Here is a 26,855-nt window from a genome sequence, read left to right as displayed (position 1 = left end):
TGTAAAACCTAGCCAGAGTAATAAAGCAGGTAAAAGAACTAATAGTCATCCAAATTTGAAATGAATAAGTGAAATTATCTCTAATCACAGGTGACACATTCTTGTATGTAGGAAACTATAAACATTCCACAATAAACCATTAGAACTAATAAATTCGGCAAAGTAGCAGAATACAAAATCAAAATTTAAAAATCCATTACATTTCTATGCACTCCCAATAAATAATCCAGAAAGGAAATTAAGGAATCAATTTCTTAAAAATATTATCAAAAATTATCAAATACTAAGTGTTTAACTTAAGCAAGGAGCTGAAAAACTTGTACACTGAAAACAACAAAACATTGCTAAAGGAACTTAGACTGCACATAAATAAATGGAAAGATGCCATGTTCATCTATCAGAAAGCTTACTATTATTAAGATGTCCATTTTACTACAAGTGATCTACATATTCAGCACAATCTTTATCAAAATTGCAATGGTATTTTTTCAAGAAATAGAAAAAGCCATTCTAATATTTATATGAGATCTTACAGAACCCAAATTAGCGGGTTTCAAAATTTTCTATAAAGCTACAGTAAAAATAAACAAACAAAAGACACAACTGTGTGTTACTGGCATAAAGACAAATATATAGACCAATAAACTAGAATAGAGAGCCCACAGATAAATGTTTATGTATACGGTATATGATTTTGGACTGTATATCCAAATGCTAAAGAATGAAGTTGCACCCTTACCTAATGCCATGTACAGAAATTAACTTAAAATATAACCAAATCTACAAGTAATAGCAAAAATTATAAAACTTTAGAAGAAAATATAGGGGGAAAGATTCATGACGTTGAATTTGGCAATTATTTCTTGGAGATGGTACAAAAGGTACAACCAATAGAAGAAAAAAATTGACATTGGATTTTATTAAAATTCAAAACTTTTGTACATTAAAAATACTATTATTAAGTAAAAAGGCAACCCACAATTTGGAAGAAATTATGTGCATATCACATATCTGATAAGGGATTAATATCTAAAATACATTAAGGACTCCTGTAACCCAGCACCAAAATAAATCCAATTCAAAAATAGACAAAGGATATGAATAGACATTTATTCAAAGAAGATGCACAAGTCGAAATAAGTATATAAAATGATGCTCTACATTATTAATCAATAGGAGAATGCAAATGAAAACCACACCGAGATTCAACCTCATACTTATTTGGATAGCTATTATCAAAACCACAGAAAACAACAGGCTTGGCATCAAGGTGGAGAAAATGGAACCCTTGTATTTTGCTTGTTGAAATGGCAAATGGTACAACTACAATGAAAAAGAGTACGGCAGTTTCTTAAGAAGTTAAAGAATTATTATTTTATACAGCAATTTCACTTCTGGGTATATACAGCAAATAATCGAAAGTGATGACTCAAACATATTTGTACACCCATGTTCCTAGAAATATTTTTCAAAGAGCCAAGGTGGAAACAATGTCCACTACTGAGTGAGTAAATAAACAAAAGATGGTATAAATATAGAATAGAATATTATTCAGGCTTTGAAATGAATGAAATCCTGATATATGTTTCAACATGGATGAATCTTGACATGGCAATTGAAAGAAGCCATCCACAAAAGGTCAGATATTGTATGATTCCACCTACAAGAGTTACCCAGAATAGTCAAATGTGGAGGCAGAAAGCAGAACAGTGGTTACCAGAGGTTAAAAGGAGGAGAGCATAGAAAGTTACTATTCAGTGTGTCTGGAGTTTCAGTATGGCCTGAAAAATATTCTGGCAATGAACGGTGGCGACAGTTACACGACAAAGTGAATGCACGAAATGCTACTGAACTTTATACTTAAAAATAGTTAAGATGGTACATTTTATATTATGTATATTTTACCACAATTAAAAAACAAAACCTAGCTGACCATATAAGAGTGGGTCTATTTTTGGACTCTTTATAATGTTCCATTGACTCATATGCCTGAATTTATTATAATTTCACACTGTTTATTATTAGAATCTTATAGTAAGCTCTGAAATCAGGTAAAATAAACACTCCAACTTTGCTTATTTTATTCAAGAGTGTCCTGGTTGTAGGTCCTTATATTTCCATGTAAATTTTGGAATCAACTTGTACATATCTATGAAAATATTTTGGGGTTTTGACTGGTTTGGGGTATTTGGAAAGATGTCACAGCTTGTCAATATTTACCTTTCAAATTATGATCATGTTTTATTTCTTCATTTATTTAACTTCCTTCAGCATACTTTTATAGTTTTCAGGATATATATCATATACATATTTTGTTAAATTTGTTCCTAAATGTATTGTCTTTTTGAGGTATCGTGGACTGTATTTTTATTTTATTTCTAGTTGCTTGCAGGTAATTTTAGAAACATAATTAACTTGGGCTATTGTCCTTATTCCCAGCAACCTGGCTAAATATTTGTATTATTCTATCTTTTGTAGAATTCTTAAGGTTTTCTATGCATACCATCCTAGAATCTGTAAGTAAAGCCACTTTGCCTCTTCCTGTATAATTTTTGTTGTTTATATATAATTTTGACTTACTGTAGGAGCATAGTAAACAACATCGATTAGTGAGCCAAGATATTACCCTTGATTTCCTTTTAATCTCAGAGAGGATGTTCAATGTTAACTCACATATTAATGAGAGGCTTTAGTTAGATGACAGTTGTCATACTAAGAAAATTCTTGTCTATTCATATCTTGCTGAAAGTATTTTGTAATGGATGTTGAATTTTGTCAAATGCTTTTTTGCTTGTTGACAATGCCATAAGATGTTTCTCCTTAATTCTATCTTCATTCTTCCCAACATCTGAGCTTTATTTATATGCACAATTATTTTTAAAAGAGAGAGTAGGTCTATGTGTATCAACTATTACTGACTGTGAAATTTAAAATCATTAATATTATTTCAGTATTGAGGTACTAAATTTTACTGATTTTATTTCTTTGATCTGGCACCAGTGTGATATATTTATTCTAGAGGGTTATATGTCTCATGCCACTTCTCTATTATTAACCAAAGGGAAGGAAGGACAACCCCTTGGGAACAGTTTAATCAGCCTTGACATCCAGGCCCATGATTCACAATGATTTAAATGGTCTGTGACAAAAGAATAGTTAACAGTCTGCAAAATGTCCATTATATTTAGTTGGCAAAGGCCTATTGATTTAGGGCTTTGTGTGACTCCAATAGGGTATTAGTAAGAAGTGACGTGAGAGCTGGAGTTCAGCATTATTCACCACCAACTAAACACTCCAAGGTAAAACTGTTAATAAGGTGCAAATTAAATATTCATGCTAAATAGCTGCAGATGTTTGGGCAAAGCAGGGAGCAGACTACCTGGTACTGCCTATCATCTTCTTCTGAGATCACATAAGGCAGCGTTGTTACAAAGATGCCTTTAAGGGTGTTATTACACAATGAATGATAAACTCCAGAACTTGTTTTATGATGATGTCTTTTTGTAGAATAAAATCTAATCTCATGGAAGTATGTCTTCACAGCTACGCTGCCTAGACATGAGTAAGTATAGCACTCATAAGTAAGTTTTGCACTGTAATTTATGGCTCTTTCTGAAGCTAGATTAGCAGCAGTGTAATGTATCAATGGATTGGAGCATTACAGAAAAGAATTTGCACTTGGGCATAATTCCATTAGGGAGACCCACAGAATCATTCAGTCACTATCCCAGGGGAACATCATTCAGGCTGAGTTCAGTGACTTCTATCTGAAGCCTCCTGCTTCATTGATGCTGAGGGATGGACCCCACCCTGGCATCACCCTGGCATGCAAGATAAGACCAGGGCAGAGGACATCAACATGTACTTTTCAAATGTGGAATGATCAGAAAATGTGAGTGTCACTCCCATCATATGATGACAGCTAGGATTCATAGACAACAGGCTGAAGATAGACCCAAAATGTGTGTTCAGGGATCCCGGGCAAGAGTCATACAGGGCAACTGCGTACTTAATGATGTAGGCAAAAAAAATACAGGCAGAATCCTCAACTAGTCGGCTGAAAGAAAAACATATTTAAAATGGTCTGTGAATAAATATTCTGATTAACAAAAACAAACACAAAATTTTCAACAGAAGAAAAAGCTACTTACACCAGAATAGAAAGGCTCACCAGACACACATATCACATCCTGTTCCTGGATCATCAAAATATCTTTGGCTAAGTGCAGCCGGACTTTGAAAGGCTCCTGGTTACCATCCTGCAGCAAACAAATTCCTGTCTTTGTCTTCAGATTAAAAAAAGAGAGAGAGAGAGAAATATATACTTAGTTTATAGGTTGTAATTTTGTGGCCAATTTACAGCAAAACATGGTGAATAGCATTTAAGAGGCGGTGAAAGCACACTCTCATGAGTCTGAAATTGAATATTGAATATGGGTACAAGGTGATCTCTCAGATAATCAAAACTATCACGAAATTCACACAGAGATGTGTGGGGTAAGGCTTATAGTACATGCACTACATTTTTAAAATAATGAGAGTTTTGCTTAATAATTGTAATCTAAAAATTTAAACGTAATAGCTTTGTTGAGATATAATTCAGATTCCTTACAATTCAATCCTTTAAAATGTAGAATTCATGCTTTTATATATAATCAGTGGTGTGCAACAATCACTATAATCAATTTTAGAACATTTCCATCACTTGAGAAAGAAGGCACAGACTCCTATTTCTCCATTTCCCCTCCCACTGCCCCAGCCAACTCTAAACTCCACTACTTCAGCATTGCTAGTTACAAGCAAACATATGCATGCATGCATATACACATGCACAGACATGCATGAAAACAAAACGCATGAACAGGAACACACACACACACACACACACACACACACACACACACACACACGTTTATACCTAGAAGGAAATAAGAGTAACAGGATGAAGTAAACTACCCTAGTTAAAAACAGAGGAGTCTAGATTAATTTTTTATTTTTTAATTTTTATTTATTTATTTATTTATTTTAAAGATGGGCTGGTCTTGAACTTCTGACCTCAGATGATCCACCCACCTTGGCCTCCCAAAGTGCTAGGATTACAGGCGTGAGCTACGGCGCCCAGCCAGGAGTCTAGTTTAAGACCAAGATTTTTTTTTTTTTTTTTGAGACAGAGTCTCGCCCCATCGCCCGGCGCCAGGCTGGAGTGCTGTGGCACAATCTCGGCTCATTGCAACTTCCGCCTCCTAGGTTCAAGCAATTCTCCTGCCTCAGCCTTCCGAGTAGCTGGGACTACAGGCGCGTGCCACCACGCCCAGCTAATGTTTTTGTATTTTTAGATCCAAGATTTTTGATGCTTAATCCAATATGTTGACTTTACATACTTTGAGGAATTGTGAAAATACACTAAAGATTTCTGAACTTATACTATGTAGCTTTGAACCAGCACCTTAGTAATCACCAAAGAAATCCGTAAGTCTTGTCAGTTATCCAGAATATGCATATTAATCCCATTAATATAAATATTCTCCCTAGCAAGCGCACTTAACATTCCCATTTGTCACAGACACAAAAGGTAATTCCTTTGAGGTAGAAGAAAATCTTTAGCTCTTATTCTGTACCAAAAAGACCACAGGAATAATGACCACTTCAGAGATGACATTTTCATTTAATAATTATCTAGTCATTCTTAAGATAGTGGGAAAATGCATAGGAATATATATTTATCCTCAGAGTTAATTAATTAATTTTTTTAATTTTTAAAAATTAGCACACAGTAATTGTATGCATTCATGGTAAACAATGTGATGCATGTATATTTTGTGTAATTATCAGATCATGATAATTAGCATATACATAAACTCATACATATGTGTACTTTAAACATTAATAATGTATGTGTTGTGAGAACACTCAAAACCCTCTCTTCCAGCTATTTGTGATATACAATCCATTACTGTTCCCTGCGGCCATCCTACTGTGCTCTAGGGTAACAGAGCTTATTCTTCCCATCTAACTGTAACACTTTGCCTGCTGACCAACCTCTCCCCAACTCTGACCCTTCCATGTGCCCCACTGTGTGGTAACCACGATTCTACTCTCAACTCCAACATCACTATCAGGAAAATGCAATACAAAACCACAGTGTGATACCACCTCACCCAAGTTAGAATGGTGACTAACAAAAAGACAAAAAGTAACAGATGCTGGTGAAGATGAGGAGAAAAGCTAACTTATCACTGTTAGTGGAAAGAAGTATATCCTTTACAGAAAACAGTATGAAGTTTCCTTAAAAATTAAAAACTGATCCAGGAATTCCATTACTGGGTCTATATCCAAAGGACCTGAAATCAGTATGTCAAAGGGACATCTGTACCCCCAAGTTTACTATAGCACTATTCACAGCAGCCAAGATAGGAAATCAACTTAAATGCCCATCAACACATGAATGGATAAAGAAAATGTGGTACTTATACACAAGGGAACACTACTCAACCACAAAAAGGTATGAAATTCTGTCATTTGCAACAACATAGATAAGGTTAGAGGACATTTTGCAAAGTGAAAATTGCCAGGCGGAGAAAGACAAATATCATATTATATCACTTACATGTGAAATCTATCCTTAAATTTAAGGAGCACACTATCCCTGGCAAATAATACCGGATTTTTTCTTGGAATTTTCAAGGCTATTGCTGGGAGTCTGATCCCATATTACAGAGTAGTAAAAGAATACTCTATAATATTGTTGGGAATATATTCATATACTGCAGCCTCCAAAGATAACTCTTTCTCTAAACTGCTTTTCTTCCCACGTGCTGATGCATATTAATTTGTCCTCTATCACATACTCTTATATTAGTCAAGAATTATTTTGTAAAAGTTATTAGGTCTTTTTAGGAAAAACAGAAGCTTTTTCATGAGCAAGGACAGCATTTTTTCTTCATTGATGGCACTAGCACGCAAGTGCTCATGAAACCAGGCTGACTAATCTGGACAATATTTCAAGTGGATAGATCTTGAGGGAAAAAAATCTTTTAGCACAAGCAGATTATACTTTCCCTAATATAGAACATAATTTTTCTATGTTTTTACACAAAGTCACTCATGCTTACAATGGGATATTGGAGAGGGGCCAACATGGAGTCATTCTGAGTGATAAAGCCACTCTGAGGAGTGGAAATATGAAATAATACATCAAAGCCAAGTAATCATAAATGAGCACATTTGCTGATTTTCAGTACATTCCAGGACATTTTTCCCCCAGAAATGTAACGGAACAGCTGGTAATCACAAATAATGCTCTGTCTGAACTTCAGGATGAGAAGAGAGTTTTCCCTGAATGCATCAGAAATATACTTTTGGTACACATCAAAGAGATGCTAAGAATTATCAGGGAAAGTTGATCAAAGAAAGCTATGAGAGTGTTCCCATTTAATTTCTATATGGCCAAAGCTAACATTCACTCAAATAATGTGCAAAATGTTCACAAATTATTAGATACTTCTCTGGAGCTCAGAATACAGCCTTTGAGTTTGCTCTTGGGTCCTGAACGGACAAGAGTTGCCAAAAATAAAGAATGATTAGGATTTTTGTTAGAATAAAACACAGAAGTATACACACACTCGCACACTCACATATGCACATTCCAATAAATAGCTGCTGGAAAAAGCAGCACACAAAGACCTAAAATAGGTTAAAATACCTTTCCGGGGGCTAGAGGTGTTACATATGTTCTAACATGGAAATTCAGCTGGTGCACATGAAAATACATTTAAAATCCCACACATTCATTAATTTTGCAATTATTGTGCCGCATTAACAGACAATCAGAGAAGAATTAAACAGCAGTCCCTGACCTCATAGTATTCTTACTTATTTTATTTTTTTTCTTGAGAAGGAGTTTTGCTCTCGTTGCCCAGGCTGGAGTTCAGTGGAGCAATCTTGGCTCACTGCAACCTCTGCCTCCCTGACTCAAGCGATTCTCCTTCCTGAGCCTCCTGACTAGATGGGATTACAGGTGCCCACCATCATACCTGGCTAATTTTTGTATTTTTAGTAAGAGATGGGGTTTCACCACCATGTTGGCCAAGTTGGTCTTGAACTCCTGACCTCAGGTGATCCACCCACCTCGGCCTCCCAAAGTGCTAAAATTACAGGCATCAGCCACCACAACTGACCTCATATTTATTTTGAAAGTACACATATGAATAAAACACAGCATGTCATCTGATGTGGGAGAAACATGGGGAGGGAAATTGAATATTCTTGAGGGAAGGCGGTCTATGGAGAATAGGAAATGTGTGGTTTGCCTTGAAAAAATAAATTGAGGAAACCATAATTAGAGAAGCAAATGTAATTTTAATCAAGAGGGAACACATAAGTAAAGATACAGAAGTGTGAAAATTCATGCCATGTGATAATGCAGGAAAAGCAAGGCGCACTCGCCGCTGAGCCTGTGTGGTCCAGCAGGGGGCGCTGCTGGACAGATGTCTGCAGAGGACCAGATGAAAGGGTGACGCCTTGATAAATGGAGATTACCTATGGACATCATAGATAAATGGAGCGAGGAGATAATATGTTCACTGTTATGTGTTCTACATATATTTCTTGTGGCAGAGTAGACGATGGAGAAGAAATGGGAAAGTTAAAATGCCATGCTACTAAGAGACTGTCTGACAGTTATTGCTGACAGAAACAGACACTGAGTCAGGAAGCTGGGGACCGGTATACAGGCGCATTCAAGTCAGAGCTTTTCTGGGAGGTGCAAGAAGTTGGATAAACTCCATTTCAGGGCACTGTCTTGATTAGAATCATCATTGTTGGACTAAATGCCTCACTCATGAAATGTGGTCATATATTTCATTTATTTGTTCTTTAGTAATATCTTTTATGTAGTGCTTACTGTGTGACAAGCAATATTAATTTGTTTTTCTCCCTTAGCAAAACTTAATGCAACTATCTGCCTTTACAGATTAGACAAGTGCAGAGGGACCTGAAAGAAACAAAGGCTAGGATTCAACCCAGGCAGCTGGGCTCTTCACCACTGGCCCTGCTTTCCCCTCATACCAGATTATTTAAGAATGCCATGCCCAGTTGTCCTGTATACAAGGACATGGCTGTTGGCATTTTTCACTGGAGAGTATTATGGTTATCCAGAATCTCCTAATGGGATATGGATAATTTTGAAAAGAACAACATCATCTTGAATGAGCTATTCTTCATGTATTGAAGGAATTACCAGCAGAGAGAAAAAAAATGAGTAAGAGACTACTCTGGAACTTACAGATGATCTTCCCCAAAGACATGCTACTAAGAGGCTGTCTGATATAGGAAGAAACTTGATCTCCACGCCTTCCTGGAGTGTTTCAAGGGCTAAAATTGGGAGACTAAACCATGGGAAGAGCTGCTGGTTGACGCAGCAAACCTAAAACAGCTCCACCTCCAAAGTCTTTACAGATCTGTGGACCCAAATTGTTTAGATATGGAAAATGACCTACATAATTATTGGTCTCAAATTTTAATATAAACTGAAGACATGCACTCATCTTCCTTCTTTTTATTAACGTAACATTGTTTGTCTCCAAAGTTGGTTGACTTTGCATACCATTGCACATAAATAAAGGATTGTGGGTAGATTACAATCTATCCATCTGACAAAGGGCTAATATCCAGAATCTACAAAGAACTTAAATAAATTTACAAGAAAAAAATCAAATAACCCGATCAAAAATTGGGTGAAGGATATGAACAGACACATTTCAAAAGAAGACATTTATGCAACCAACAAACATATGAAAAAAATGCTCATAGTCACTGATTATTAGAGATATGCAAATCAAAACCACATTGAGATACCATCTGACACCAGTTAGAATGGTAATCATTAAAATATCTGGAGATAACAGATGCTGGAGAGGATGTGGAGAATTAGGAACGCTTTGACACTGTTTTTGGCAGTGCAAATTAGTTCAACCATTGTGGAAGACAATGTGGGGATTCCTCAAGGATCTAGAAATAGAAATACCATTTGACCCAGCAATCTCATTACTGGGTATATACCCAAAGGATTATAGATCATTCTATTATAAAGACACATGCACACATATGTTCATTGCCACACTGTTTACAATAGCAAGGACTTAGAACCAACCCAAATGCCCATCAATGATGACTGGATAAAGAAAATGTGGCACATAAGCACCAGGGAATACTATGCAGCCAAAAGAAATGATGAGCTCACATCCTTTGCAGGGACATGGATGAAGCTGGAAACCATCAGTCTCAGCAAACTGACAGAACAGAAAAACAAACACCGCCTATTCTCACTCATAAGTGAGTGTTGAACAATGAGAACACATGGACATAGGGAGGGGAGCATCACACACTTGGGCCTGTTGGAGTGTGGCAGAGCTAGAGAAGTTATAGCGGGGGTGAGGGATTAGAGAGGAGAAATACCTAATGTAGATGATGGGGGGATGGAGGCAGCAAACCACCAAGGCATGTGTATACCTATGTAACAATCCTGCACGATCTGCACATATACCTCAGAACTTAAAGTATAATAAAATAAATAAATAAAGGAATGTGTGTAATATAGATACTGTTTGAAATTATTTTGTACTTTATAAAATATACATAAACATAATTTTAAAGGAATGAATTATTTAAAAATTATATATCAAAAGTGTCCTTCTCTGCCTGATGGATGATTCTACGTGGTACCTGGATTTTATAAAATCCACATTGGAGACTATTTGATTAAAGGAATTATTAAAAACCAATATTTCTTAATTGCCAAAAGGCAACACATTTAAATTACGAATTAGCTATGCTTTCTGCAAATCAAGAAAATATTTATGAATTTGTATGGGTTTACTCTTTAAATAAATCCCACATTTAACTTATCTCACATTTAAACTTATTAAGAATTTGTACTTTCTTAAACACAGGACTTAGGTTAGATCTTTATAAAAGCAGAATATTATTCCTTTTCTACTTAAAAGTTCAGGTCCTTTTAATTTATGTTCTAGTCTTTCAAAGAGTACAAAATGTATTTTCATGAAACATTAAAATCTATGTTCTTTTAATTTTGAAATATACTCACAATATCAGATGTAAGAAACAAGAAACTACAAAAAAGTAGGCAGAAACCATAATGAGAACTGCAAATTTGCTTGCAAGTATCTGCAGTATTTCCATGTTTCAAGGGCCAAATAGAATTTAATTTGTTTTGTAAACCTGTAGTTTGAAGTAACGTGATTTCTTACACTGTACTGCATTGCAGCAGTAGTACGCTAAATGTTCTTTTAGGCGAAGTGCTTCAAATTGCGTCTTATCATTTATATTCTCATTCCTGGATTACTTTTAATCATGGCCTTTTCCTTAACTAAATTCCAGCCATTGTTCACGTTGTAGCACCAGACTTCCTTCTCTTTGAAGCCTTCTGAGATCACTTTTTTCAAAGGTGAGTCCTCAGTTTCCTGAACACATGGATTCCATTAAGTAAATATTCACCCCCAAAATTACTCATTATTGTCTTTTGGTATCACATATGGGGACTTCAGCAATATTTAGCTTTATATCACATGAGTGATTTAATTTCCTCTTGTATATTGTTATCTCAAGAACAGGTTGTCACTCTTTTCATTACTAAAAATTACTAATTTACAAGAACTAGTATTATCTCCTCATAGTAAGATTTCTTTCACTACTTGTTGATTGAATCAAAGTCATAGATATTTCAGCACGTGAAAGACTAAATGGCATCAGATGTGTATGAATTATTAAATTATTAAATATATGTAATAAAGAAATATGAATGTTTATAATCAACACAAAGAAATGGGTCATATATTAAGGAATGTAGATGTGAAATTGAAATATGAGAAAAAGCTAGACTGTCTCTGCTATTAAAACATATCATCAAAATAAAACTGTGTGTTCAAATAAGCCAGTATTATTTCTTCAGTCTAGTAATTATGTCTAGCTGTATAAATACTTTTCCTTCCAAATTACGTATTTTGTAATCTCCACTATCATTTTTGCTTCTTCCTAGACTTCTAAATCCCAATTCCTTAAAATCATTGCAAAATTTTTTTAAGAGCAGATATTTCTTAAACGATGAACAAAGCCTTAAAAAGGATCTGTATTAGATACTTAAGGCACTTTCAAGTGGAAATTATCTAGACATGCTTCTTCTATTACTTTATAAAGAAGAGACTTCCTGACATCCACATGGTAATGGGAATAGTCTACCTTGATCTGTCTGATGGCCATAGATATCAGGCTTTCATCTTTATTCCTTAGCAGCAGTCAAGAGAATACAAGTTTTCTTTAACAAGCCTTTTGTAAGCAGATAGAAAGGGTCTCCAGAGACTATAGGCATTTAAGCAACTTGCGTGACCAGTGTGTGTGTGTGTGTGTGTGTGTCTCTGTGTGTGTGTGTGTGTGTTTATTGTACTTTAAGTTCTGGGGTACATGTGCAGATCTTGTAGGACCAGTGTGTTTTACAACTCCCTGCCTTGCAGCCTTTTTCCCAAACTCTCTGCGGAAAGCAGTGACCTAGTCAGTTGGAATCAGCAACTGACAGACCCGGGCAACTTACAGATGAATTGCTACGGGCTTTCCTCATTACCATGCTAAAGTCTCCACTCTGGGAGGAGCTCCAGCTTCAAAACGTGTAGCCTGTGTGCTGGCGTAATCTCATCCTGAGTCTGAGCAACTGAAGCCCCACCTCTGCATGAAATCCTGCACGCTCTGCCTGCTCCATTGCCCCAGAGAACCCTCCTGTCACCTTCTCTCTGGGAGACACTGCTTCAAAGAATACCACAGGTGCTCTCCTTCCTTGCACCAAGTAATAAAACTATTGATCAAAACCTGCATTCTCCTGGAGAGTCATTTGGTACTTGCCAGATAAATAAACCCTGTCTTTTTTGGGGGGGGTGAGTAACAATTTGACTATATCATTTCCAGCAATGCAGTATCTTATTATGTAAAATGAGATTTAAACTTAGAATCAGGAGTTCCAAATTACGTGATGGCTCTATTTTTAAGTAACTACTTGGTATTTCACAAAACCTGTCAACTTCCTCTAAGGCAAAGTGACAGTTAGGCTAAATGACTTTAATTGTTTTTGTCCTCTTAAGTGTTCTCAGATGGTAAATTTCAGGTGAGCTCTTTAACTTCGGTTTATCTCCAGAGCAATTTGATCATCTTCAGAGCACCTTAGAGTTCTGTGTTCCTGCCAGAACTGAGGAACACACATGGATACCGTGGCCCAGTATTTTGAGACATTTTTACTCCCTACTAGAGAAAGAGTCTAAAATAGTATAGATTCTGAACAGGCTACTTACAAGAGAACAAAAAGCTACTACCTAAAAAGTCAGGGTAAGAAGATCACAGTATTATCATTATAAATGAATCTTCTGAATCTTAACAGATTTGAGAAATATCCCAAATCAATACATCAAAACAATTTTGTTTACAGAAAGGTCTTGTAAATTCCAGCCTCTGAAATCCAAAATAAATCATTTGTTAAAATAGCGTTTGGCCACAGTCCAGTCTCTCTCATATGAATCTCGTGTGTCCCATATGTATCTCATTCATACAAATATCCACTCGGTTTCAATGAGTGCCTTACTACCCAAGACATAAGGTTACATATTAAATAGAAGACTTACTACATTTAAAATTAAGTATGCAATTAAAACCAGAAATGATACAATTAAACTTTTAAATACAAAGCTTCTAGATCATTAATTCAATTTTTTAAAATGTATGAACCAATAAGTGCTAAGTTAAAAAGATGAATAATGTATACACTCTGATCTGATAGTATTCAGTATAGCACATGAGAAAGATTTGTAAACAAAAAACTGCATTGTAATTTGACAAGTGTTAGCACAGAAATATGTTTAAAATGTTATGCTTGAAGTATTAAGAGTAGAAACATAAGAACAGAAATATAAAAGCAATTTATTAGTTTTCTGAAAAACCTTATATTTACATCCTGAACTTTGTGTCAACTGTGGCAAATATTTTTAAATAGATACGTTTACAATTGCTTTAGAAGAAAATAAGGAGTTACTTTCCACAAATTCATGCAAGAATTGTAAACACATGACATTTCACTAAAAAGCAGTCTTCACAAGGTTAAGAACTGAAGTTTTCCTCTGGTTTGATTTTAACACTACCAGAGGTAATCCAGTTATGGTTGATTTTTGTTGGGTTATTTATATACAACAAAAAATGATTTAAAGCTTTTAAGCAAATGTAAAACATTTTTAAAATGCATGTATTAGCAATTTGCCTGAAGAATAAAAAAACAATGCTTTGAATGTCACGTATTTAGTTAAGAAAGAAACACAATGTTTCTCCCTAAGATGGAATGGTTATATTCCCTGGGGGCCCACGTCCATGCACTGTTGAACTGCACACTTGAACACTCTTTAACATCCTTGAAAGAGTAATGTGTCACTTTAACTCATGCTGAAATATGATGACAGCTCTACAGAGAATCTAAATTGCTGTGTATTAATACTTAAATCATATTGAATTACTTAAATAATATCAGAATCATAAAATCATAGAATTGTAGGGCTCAAAGGAAGCTTAGATGTCTTCTAATTTATTGCCATTTATATGAAAAGAATTCTTTCCCATACTTCCACTACCTGAAAAGTGCAGAGCTGTTGGAGAGGAGCATCTCAATTATATTCAATATGCTCCAGTCTTCCTAAAGAAAGAGTTAAAGCCTGAGGCTTTCCATGCCGTTAGGTTTTCTATCTTTGCAGAAGGAGAACATAACCTGGAAAGAAAAAAGCCCAGCCCGCACTCTCCATCTTCCATCAAAAGCAGAGTTTCCCCTATGTAATTTGGAGCCAAATTTTCCTGCTTATATTCTGTTTTCCCTGTTTGAAAAGTAGAAAGCTCTGTACTCACCTCCTCACAGGCGGTTCTGAAATCCATGTGCTATGGCACCGCAAAGGATGTCGTCTGAAAAGACACAGAAATGGTAAGCCATTAGGCACAGCACGGCATGTAAGAAAGAACACTAATATAGTGTAGGAAATCATGAAGTGGAACTCGTGGAAAATTGTGTTGACAATCACCTGGAAGGAACAAGGATATACTGAAGAGAGGGAAATGGAGAGATGACAAAAAGTCTTAATCCCCAGCCTTTTGGAAGTATAAACACCTGCCATTGTTCGGCGTGATGAAGAGTGTGCATTTCCAGGCACCTCTGCACCCCGTCAGCAGGTGTTCAGACTCCACATACCATCAGATCAACCTCTCCTCGCAGGCAATAGCTCATTCCCAACATGTATTGTGAAACCTGAGTTTGCAACTGGGAAAGAAACTTCAAAAAGAGTAATTAAAGGTTGTCTTTAATATGGTTATCTCATAAAAAAAGGTTGACTAATCTTTCTCTTTTTAATTAAAAAGCTACATGCATGAATAATTCTCTCTGGAACTTAAAATTTTATTCACAACAATATGATGTAAGGAAGCAAGCTATTTGTCAGAGTGAATAATATTAAGAATAATCAATGTATGAAATAGCTAAAACAGATTTCCTTGTGTTCACTATAATACCTAAACGATGAATGTAGATATAAATACACTTAAATGGTTTTTGTGAAATTATTCTGGAGTGTTTTGTTTTCAATACTTGATACACCTAACAAAACCAATGTTTGGCACAGAAAGTTAACACCAAGACACTTATAAAACAAAGCAATGCAGAGCCAAAATATAATGGCTAAGTAAAAGAGACTTCAAAGTAAAATAAATGATTGTTTCCAAAACAGAAGACTCTATACTGCTCAAAATTACTCCACCTCTCAGCCTTTGGAAGAGTGAACTATAGCATCCTTCTTTGACAATTCTTTTTAATTATATAAGATTGATGAATGTTTGATCAGGTTAAGTGCAATAAAACAGAGTAGGAATTATCACCATGCTGTCACTGAACTGATGGATTATTACTATTGACTTTGAAAGAACAGAGATTAGCCATCAACAGTAGTAACCAAACACATGGTATAATCTATTAAGTATTTTCCCTAGGTAAATCTTGTGAATTGTGGGTCTCATTAGTATTAAAGGATTTTTTATTACTATCTTAATTATGCTTCAAAATTGCTCTTAAAGATTTCATTTGAAGAAACTGTAAATATCTTCTTGTCTCTAACTCTCATGCAAAATTATTCTTTTATTACAAAAGAAGAAAACTTTTGACATGTATTGATTATATAAAAACAGGAGATGTCTGGAATTAATTTCTTGCTACTAAAAGCCAACCAGGGAAATAGATGTGACTATATTGAACCATCTAAACATAACCTCATATTTGTTTTATATGCTGAATTTAATTTTAATGCATACATTTAAAAATTTTAATTATTTCATAATATGGAACATTTGAGTGTGTCCTGTATCTATATCTTCTACCATTTTTAGCATATTTTCCTTTTTTAAAATTCTAATCTTTTTATTAAAACATTAGTTAATAATACCAGTTGTTAGTTCAGAAAAATAATTAATATATAATCACAGAGAATTCCTACATACTGTTAGATAAAATTCATAGGAGGTAACTGATTTAGATTGAGTTCCTACGTTAGGTTCTAACAGACTAAATCAAAATGAAGTTACTCATGCTAAAGCTTCACATCACCAAACTGAAAGCAAGTTGTTTATTTGACTTTCCAAAACATTGGGAGAGGGAATCATAGCCAAATATCCAAACAGGCCAATTTTAACTGGCATTAAAAGAAGTCCCCTCTGCTTTAACCCTAAAAGGAAAGTAACTTTGAAAGGACTAATCTATGTTTTGGCTTTTATCCTGCTTTCTTCAACCCTTTTCTGCATATAAATCCCATCTCCATGCTCAGTTGATCAGAAGACCTTGTCTAAATGTTTAAAGGAGATGCTTCCCTAACTCATGAATAACAACAAAAGCCAATCCAATTATTTAGCTACATTTGTTGTGATTTTCTCTTACGAGAGTTCTCCACTTACATTTTTCTCTACTGTAACCATCTTCTATTAGTATGTCACACTGATTACAATTACTGAAACGTTATTGATACATTATTACTATCTAAAGCGTAAACAGCATCCTAGTTCTTCCTAGTGTCTGCTTTCAGTTCTGGGATTGCTTCCAACGCACCTCATTATATTTAGTCCTCCTGTCTCCCCGGGCTCCTCTCCTCTTGGCTGTGACTGTTTCTCAGACTTTGGTTTTTTGAAAAGACCTTGGCACTGTTGAGGCATGCTGGTCAGGAATTTATAAGATACTCTTCCATTGAGATTATGCTGATGTTCGTTTTAATCATTATAGTGTGGTTATGGGTTTTGGGGGAAAGATCTCAGAAGTAAAGCGTCCTTTTCATTCCATTCAATCAAGGATACCTGCACACAATCTGACTTAACACCCTGAATGCTTGCTGACCTTATCATCTGCTGACACTGTGTTTGTCAGCTTTTTCTATTGCAAAGTTCCTTTTTTCTCTTCTCTCCACATGGTACTGGCTGGAGAGAGGTTGTTATGAGTAGCCCACACCTAAGGAATTGGAGGCTATGCTTCCTGTTCCTGAGGCTGCCCTATCTATATAAATTATTTGAGATTACTCTGCACAAGGAGACACATCTGTTCTCTACCATTTATTGATCGAGCCAATCATTTTCTTTAGACCCTGTCTTCTGACAGAGCAAAGAAATATCTGTGTGTATACTAACCTATGTTAGCATGCACATATCCACAGACATTTCCATATAGACCATCTTCATCTTTATCAAGGTAAACAAGAGTTATTAGTGATGCTCCACCTCTAATACCAATGACAGGGGCTAGTCTTCTTTGTTTGCTTATCTGTAAATTTCTACTGTACGAGATTGATGAGTGCTTGTTTAGGTAAGTGTAGTAGAATAGGATGAGAGGTGTTACCATGTTGTTGCTGATAGATTATTACTACTTGCTGTGAAAGGAAATAGATTGGTCTTTTTCAGTAGAAACTGAACATGTCATACAATTGCTCGAGTATTTCCACTGGATAAGTCTCCAACAATGAGAAATCTAGTTTCCAATAATCAACCATTCATGTGCTCAGTTGTGCAATCCCAGTGTACATATACAACCATAAGAAATGCTAACCCATTTTTGGGAGTGTAAATTAGTTCAACCATTGTGGAAGGCAGTGTGGTGATTCCTCAAGGATCTAGAAATAGAAGTACCATTTGACCCAGCAATCCCATTACTGGGTATATACTCAAAGGATTATACATCATTCTATTATAAAGACACATGCATATGTCTGTTCATTGCTGCACTGTTTACAATAGCAAAGTCTTAGAACCAACCCAAATTCCCATCAATGATAGAGTGGATAGATAAAATGTGGCACATATTCACCATGGAATATTCTGCAGCCATAAAAAAGGATGAGGTCATGTCCTTTGCAGGGACATGGATGAAGCTGGAAACCATCAGTCTCAGCAAACTGACACAAGAACAGAAAAACCAAACACCCCATGTTCTCACTCATAAGTGGGTATTGAACAATGAGAACACATGGACACAGGGAGGGGAACAACACACACTGGGGTCTGTTGGGGGTTGGGGGAACTAGGGGAGGAATAGCAGGGGGTGGGGGATTGGGGAGGGATAACATTAGGAGACATACCTAATGAAGATGATGGGGGATGGAGGCAGTAAACCACCATGGCATGTGTATACCTATGTAACAGTCCTGCACGATCTGCACATGTACTCCAGAACTTAAAGTATATATAAAAAGAAAGAAATGCTAACCCACAGGCCTGTGAGAGACAACTTTATTAATTAGAGCATAGTTTACCTTACCTTTCATTATATAGACTGCGCTTATTATCAAAATTACTTACATCTATCCCAGCGATGAGTGGGGAGAAATGACCATATGCCAGTTTCTCTACAGGCCTCACAGGTATCCCGCACCCTCCTGCACTTCTGCCATTGCGTGAGAACAGTTTCCCCAAGAAGCTGCTGTCCTATTGGTCTGGCCTTAAAATGACACACACAGAGCCAAACTTCTGATATGACCCACAGAGTGCAAGGTGCGACCCAGCTACCTTCACATCCCTCCCAGGACAGAGCTGCCACAATCCCATTGCAGACCCCTGAATCAAATAAGTGCTCGATATTTGTGGTGGTGAGCTTTAGGTGCTACAGAGCCCAGCCATCTAATCAAACACTAATCTAGGCGGCGCTGTGAAGTTTCTTTGCAGATGACATACGTAATCAACTCACTTTAGCTAACGGAGACTATTCTCAATGATGTGGGTGGGTCTCAACAAATGTGTTGAAAAGCCTTAAAAGAAAGCATGAGGCTGGGCGCGGTGGCTCACGCCTGTAATCCAAGCACTTTGGAGGCCAAGGAGGGTGGATCACCTGACGTCCGGAGTTCAAGACCAGCCTGACCAACATGGTGAAACCCTGTCTTTAAAAAAAAAAAAAAAGCAACGATGAGTTTTCTCTGAAGAAAAAAATTCTCCCTCAAGACTGCATCATCAGCTTCTGCATGAGAATTTTCAGTCTGCTGTACTGATGTGGATTTTAGACTTGCTGGCCCCCTAGCCACTTTAGCCGCATACACATTGGTTCTGTTTCTCTGTAGAACCCTGACTGAAACAGACTTGAGTACCAACAGTGGTTTTAAAGGAACAGAATTCTAAGAATAAGTTTTTTGGGGGTTGGTTTTGGGTTTCAGGATTGATTCTGATATCTAACAGAATCTTAAAGATAACAGAATCTTTAGATTATTCTTAGAATAAGGCAGTAAAGACCCTATTTCCAGTATTATCAAGAACACTGGTAGTCCATAGCACAGAGAGCAATAGAGATACACACAATATCACCACTGAATACTCCTACTCAAGTACTATAAGGCAAAGTTCTGAGTGGCCAAGCATTTGATAACTTAGAACAAATAATGACAAATAATGAATGTGATGAGATTGGCTGTTTCCTCTTAACTGTGCTCCAGAAAGTAGAGGGAAAAGGGATGAACGTAGGAGTTCACATAACCAGCCTACACTGTGCATATATGACCTGAAAACCCGCACACCTATCCTAGATTATACCCTTATCTCCTACAGCCACGAATCTGATATTTCTGAATACTAAGCCACTAAGCCAGCATCTCCTCCTGCTAGTCACTGAATCACATCACAAATTAAACCCCCAGACTAGCAGAGTTTCTTCTGTTAAAGACAAGCATTGACTGGGAATAAATAGGCCCTGAATATTGGAACAAAGACATGTATGAAGGCTGCAATGAAGCTGAAGCTGGGCTCAGTGAACCCCTAAGTTCTGCTGAGTCTTGTTTGCTGGTAGAGTGAGTCCTTCACTGAGGTGGTTGTCCTAAAGACAATGCTGATTCTCCCGAGGATGGAACCCCACCAACCCTCTTTTCTTTTATAGCTGTAAGTAGATTCAAGTCGTAACAGGCAGAAAAAGTGAGATGCAAAGTTTAACCCATTACACGTGTGTTCCACTCCAAAATCATTGCATATTTTTTTCAATTTATATAGACAGAATTCTGGGGACTATGTGTGGAAAGGATATTCATGATGTTGGTGAATACTGGAAGGCCCATACATTTGAACTAGGTCAAATTGATTGATATTGCCCTACTAAGCATAAATTCTGGATATAAATTTGGAGTGTTGGAAAGGGTTCTGATAGTCTGTTTAGTTGATTGAGTTTAAACGTGGACCAAAAAATGGTTTATAACAAATGACATTAAAATGCCAGGATTGCCTTGGTGTACTTCAGAGGAAGGTGACCGATGACTTAGGAGTGCTGGAGTTTTAGAAGAACCACACACTCACCCGGGGAGGGCCCGGAGAATGCTCCTTTCAACCTGACACTGAGGAAAAAATTTGTGGGGTGGCCCTGTTAAAGAGCTCTTCGGTCATTCTTCTCTGTAGGCAAAAAATCACCGTGGAAACTGTTGCCACAGAACCAGGATCCTCACACGCAATGGCAGTAATTGGATCCTGGGATGGCAGGGGCCAAGTGGCAAACACAAAGAGACCATGGTTATGAGATGGGAAATCTGGGCCAAGGCAGTAATCAGAGAAGGTTAACTCACGGAGGCCATGGCAAGTTGGTCATGTGTCCCTAGAAGCAAAATAGACAGGAAGTCTGCTAAGCTTTGCCTCGATCAGTATTAGCAGATGAGTGCTATGTTGCGTGAAGGTCTAGCATGAATCCCCAGGATAGAGTCATCGGCTCTCACTTGGTTCCCAGAACTGAAGCAGTTTACAGAACCAGAGCTTCCTTGAATGAAGGTGATGTGGTTTGAATGTCTGTCTGCTCCAAATCTCATGTTGAAATGGGATCCCCAGTGTTGGAGGTGGGGCTGGCGGAAAGAGTTCACGTCATGGAGGCAGATCACTCATGAACGCCTTGGTGTCCTCCCGGTGGTAATGAGTTCATGCCAGACCTGGCTGTTTAAAAGAGTCTGGAACCTCCCTTCTTTCTCTCTTGCTTCCTCTCTCACCACATGACATGCTGGCTCCCCTTCCATCAGCCATGACTAAAAGCTTCCTGAGACCTCAGCAGATGAAGATGCTGGTGCCATGCTCCTTGTACAGCCTGCAGAACCAGGAGTCAAAATAAGCCCCTTTTCTTTATAAATTAGCCTGCTTGAGGTATTCCTCTATAGCAACACAAATGAACTAATAGAGAAGGGGAGTCAGGCCACTTAAAGAAGGACCCTGATACCCTACCACAAGTTTATATTGCTAATCTTGCTCCCGGCCTTCCCCAAAGAGATGCATGATCTTTTACAAGGGTAAATACATTTGAATTCAATGTGAAATAAAAAGAGAAATAATCACACCTTTCAGCAACCACCAGACACTGGCTCTTAATTAACACTGATTCCTGAATACACAAAAGAGAACTGTGGTCCACCACTCAGAAAAGGTGCTGTGGAGGCAGCCAGTGGAGTTTTAGCTCAAGTTCATCTCAGGGTAAGGCCAGGGGAGTCTATGAACACATCTGATGTTTTTCCCCCATTTCTGAATGTGTAATTAGAATAGACATGCTCAGTTACCAGCAGAACCCCCACACTGGTTCCCTGACATGTGGACTGAGAGCTTTTGCTATGGGAAAAGCCAAATGGATGCTACTAGAATTACCTTTACCAAGTGAAATAGCAGATCAAAAGCAATACCACTTTCCTAGAAAGATTGTTGAATTTATTGCTATCACTGAGGACTCAAAAGGTGCAGGAGAAGTGACTCCCACTATATCCCAATTCAACTGACCTATTTGGCCTGTGCAGAAGACAGATAGATTTTGGAGACTGATAATGGATCACCATAAGCTTCACCAGGTGGTGACTCTGATTGAAGCTGTGTAGCAGATGTGGTTTTATTGCTTGAGCAAATGAACATATATCCCCTGGTACCTGGCATGTAGCTATTGACCTGGGAAATCGCTTTTTCTCCATTCCTGTCCATAAGGCCCATCAGAAGCAGTTTGCTTTCAGCTGGTCAGGGCAGCAATATACCCTCACTGACCTACCTCAGGGAGATATCCAGTCTTCAGACCTATGTCAATATCTCACAAGGATTTTGAATCACTCTTCCTTTCCACACTGGTACATTGCAGTGATGACATTAAGTTGATTGGATCTTACATGTGAGAATTAGTAACTATTCTAGGCTTACTGATAAGACAGTTGTGTGTTAGAAAGTGGGAAATAAATCTGACAGAAATTCAAGGACCTTCTACCTCAACGAAGTTTCCTGGGGTCCAGTGGTGTGATGTTATTTGAGATACCCTTCTAAGGTGAAGAATAAGTTGTTGCAGTCGGCCTCTCCTATCACCAGAAAAGAGGGACAAGGCCTAGAGGGCCTCTTTAAGTTTTGGAGGTAACGTATCCCTCATTTGGGTAGGTTACTATGGCCTCTTTAGATAAGTGACTCAAAAAGCTCCTGAAGTCAACTGGGGTCCAGAACATGAGAAGATTCTGCAGCAGGTCTAGGCAGCTGTGCAAGCTGCTCTACCTCATGGACCATATGACGCAGAAGATCTGTCATGCGGCGTGGCAGTGGCAGACGGGGATGCTGCTTAGAGCCTGTGGCAGGTCCCTGTAGGTGAATCACAGGACAGATCCTTAGAATTTTGGAGCTAAGCCCTGTTCTCTTCTCTAGATAACAACTCCCCTTTTAAGAGACAGCTCTTGTTCTGTTATTGGCCATTAGTAGATACAGAATGTTTAACCATGGGATACCAAGTCACCATGAACTTGACATGCTCCTCATCAACTGGGTGTCATCCAATTTATCAGGCCATAAAATTGGAGGTTCACATCATCAAATGGAAGTGAACGAGTTCAAGTAGACCCTAAGGCACAAATAGTTTACATGAGGATGAATTTCAGATGTCCATGGCCTCCACTCTTGCTCCATTACCTTCTCCCTCTCCAGCCCACACCTGTGGTCTCATGGGGAGTTTCCTAGCTACAATTCACTGAAGGAAGAGAAAAGCAGACTTGGGTTAGAGATAGTTCTGTATGATAGGCATGTGCCACATAAAAGTAGACAGCTGAAGTACCGCAGGCACTCTCTGGGACTTCCTTGAAAGAGTGAAGGGAAATTCTCTGGGAAATATGGTATATATATATATGGGATATATATTGGGGAGATATATATATACACACACATATATATGTGTGTGTATATATATATGTGTGTGTATATATATATATGTGTGTGTATATATATATGTATATATGTGTGTGTGTATATATATATATACACACACATTTATATACGCCCTTTCTGGGACTTCCCTCAAAAGACAGAGTGAAGGGAAATTCTCTGGGAAATATGGCATATATATATGGGATATATATTGGGGATATATATATATATATATATATACACACACACACCCTTTCTGGGACTTCCCTGAAAGAGAGAGTGCAGGGAAATATGGCATATACATATACATATATGGTATATACATGGGATATATATTGGGGATATATATATCTATCCCCTTTCTGGGACTTCCCTGAAAGACACAGTGAAGGGAAATTCTCTGGGAGATATATGTATGTGTGTATATATATATATATGTATGTATGTGTGTGTGTGTGTGTGTGTATATGTATGTATACATATGTACGTATGTGTATGTATGTAGGTATATGTATGTGTGTATATATATATGTGTGTCTATATATATATAGATATACACCTTGCTATATATATAGATATGTATATATATACACACACAGACATATATATATATATATGCAATATATATAGGATATACACAGGATATATATGTGTATTTATATATGTGTGTATATATTTATATTATATATATATTATATATTTATATTTATATTTATATTTACATATATTTATATTATATATATTATCTATATTATATATATATTTTTATTATATATATATATCACAGTTTCTTTATTCAGTTGGCCATTGATGAACACCTAGGTTTTTTCCACTTCTTGGCTATGGTAAATGAATAATGTTACAATGAACACGTGCCCATTTTACTCTCTATATGTATCTCATAACATTATGTTGTATACTTTATATACAAAAAAAATGTTTTTAACACAATAAAATAAAGGCTTTGTGGTATAAGAAAAAAGAAGATGAAATGGGCTACAGGTGCATGCAGGTTTGTGAGCTGTAGCAATTAGGTCCTCTTGGATGGTCAGGAACTTGCAAGGAACATGATTAAAATAATTGTGATGAGAAAATCCGTGGAAGACTTATGGGGATACACCTTTCTCAATATGCAAAACAGGTGAAGATGTTTGCCCATGAAAATTCTCACCAAAGGGTAAGCTAGGCAGAAAAAGGTTTAATATTCAAGTGGAGAGCCACTCCATGGACACTGGTCAGTTTCATACCCCAGCCACCCCTGTCATTGCCCACTGGGCTCATGAACAAAGAGGCAGGGATTGGGTTATGCATGGGCTCATCAGCATGGACTTCCACTCATCAAGGCCAATGTGGTTACAGTCAAGGCTGAATGTCCGATTTGTCAGCAGCACAGACCAACACGGAGGCCCCAGTATGGCATCACTCCCCAGAGTGATAAGCCAGGTATTGTATTGACCCACACTTACATCATGGAAAGGCCAGCATGTTGTGCCTACTACATAGGCATTTATTTTGGTTACGGATTTGCCTTCCCTATACACAACGCTTTTGCTAAAACTGCCATCTGTGGATTTACAGAATGCATTATTCACTGTCATAGTATTCCATACAAGTTTTCTTCTGATCAAGGCACTTACTTCATAGCAAATAAAGTGCAGCAGTGGGTCCACATTCATAAAATTCACTGGTCCTACCATGTTTCCCATCATCTTAAAGAAGCTGGCCTGATAGAATGGCCTTTTGAAAACTCAGTTATGGCATCAGCTAGGTGGCATTTCCTTGCAGGGCTGAGTCAAAGTTCTCCAGGAAGCTATATATGCTCAGTATATGGTGCTGTTTCTCCCATTATCAGAATTCATGAGTTTAGGAAATGAGGGTAATATCTCTCAGTATTTCTCCCTAGTTGCTAGCAAAGCTTGTTTCCTGTACCTATGACCTTATTCTCTTATGGTTTAGAGGTCTTCATTCCACAATGAAGAATGATTCCATGAGGAGATCCAACAATGATTTCATTGAACTGGAAGTTGAGACACTCGCAGCCACTTTGGACTCCACTTGCTTCTGAATCAACATGCAAAGAAATGAGTTACTCCACTGAAAGCGGTGATTGATACTGACTACTAAAGGGAAATTGGGCTACTCCGGCATGGAGATGAGCAAGAGTGTGTACAGGAGATTCCTGAGGTGTGCCTTACCACGCTTGTGATTCACGCCAATGGAAAACTACAATGACCCCATTCAGGCAGGGACTATTAATGGCCCAGACACTTCAGGAATGAAGGTTTGGGTTATCTCACCAGGTAAAGAACTACGACCAGCTGAGGTGTTTACTGAGGACACAGGGAATAAGGAATGTGTAGTGGAAAAAGGTGTTTATTAATACCAGCTACCACTGCATGATCAGCTGCAAAAGTGAGGACTGTAATTATTTCTTTCTCATTTTGTTATAAACTTTACTGTATGTGCATGTATACTTATAAACATATTTATATTTTTATATGTTTATACATCTATGTATAACATATATCAAATATCTTTGTTTTCTTCCCTCCTTTATTGCCTTATCATCTAACATAAGATTTATTAATAATGGTTAACTTTACATCACAGCATTTAAATTAAAGCATATCAAGGAGAAGAATGAACATTACCAAAGGATTTGCATCCCCTTCTAGGTAAATAATTAGTGTGTGTTCGATTATACAAAGGATTGTGGTATCCTGATCCTTAGAATGATGACTTTGTGATGGTTTTCATTTGGAGGTAAAGTAGGTTTAAGTGGATACATATGAGTACCACGTTGACAAAGGGTGAGCTGTGGTGGTTACTTTTATATGTCAACTTGAATAGGTTATAGTGCCCAGTTATTTCATCATGCATTAGTCTAGGTGTTCTTGTGGAGGTATTTTGATGTGGTTAGCATATGAAATCACTTGGTTTTAAGTATAGAAGATTATTCTCAATAAAGTGGGTAGTCCTCATGCAATCACTGAAAGGCCTTAAAAGCAAACACTGAGGTTTCTCTGATAAAGAAATTCTGTTTCATGCGGTGTTTGATCTTCTGCTCCTCTGTCAGTTTGCTGAGAATGATGGTTTCCAGGTTCATCCATGTCCCCACAAAGGACCCAAACTCATCGTTTTTGATGGCTGCA

At 37.2% G+C, this 26,855-nt stretch overlaps 1 protein-coding gene and 1 pseudogene across 2 annotated transcripts in view; one reads left to right on the top strand and one right to left on the bottom strand.

The window, feature by feature from the left end:
- Positions 1 to 26,855, bottom strand: part of SNTG1 (syntrophin gamma 1) — a 610,136-nt gene that overhangs the window by 371,494 nt on the left and 211,787 nt on the right. Inside the window, exons 3-4 of the mRNA XM_017531764.2 lie at positions 14,941 to 14,994; positions 4,152 to 4,286 (exon numbers count right to left, since the gene is read on the bottom strand). Coding sequence (XP_017387253.1) covers positions 4,152 to 4,286; positions 14,941 to 14,967 — 162 coding nt within the window. The 5' untranslated portion in view covers positions 14,968 to 14,994. The remainder of the gene's footprint in view (positions 1 to 4,151; positions 4,287 to 14,940; positions 14,995 to 26,855) is intronic.
- The window catches only part of LOC108306683, a 14,074-nt pseudogene continuing 2,433 nt past the window's right edge, over positions 15,215 to 26,855 (top strand). Inside the window, exon 1 of the transcript XR_001826230.2 lies at positions 15,215 to 15,322. The product of XR_001826230.2 is annotated as a 60S ribosomal protein L14-like (transcript). The remainder of the gene's footprint in view (positions 15,323 to 26,855) is intronic.

This window comes from Cebus imitator, unplaced genomic scaffold (genome assembly GCF_001604975.1).
Source record: "Cebus imitator isolate Cc_AM_T3 unplaced genomic scaffold, Cebus_imitator-1.0 Scaffold73, whole genome shotgun sequence".
Classification (NCBI taxonomy): domain Eukaryota; kingdom Metazoa; phylum Chordata; class Mammalia; order Primates; family Cebidae; genus Cebus; species Cebus imitator.
This window is presented reverse-complemented; position numbering and strand designations above follow the sequence as displayed.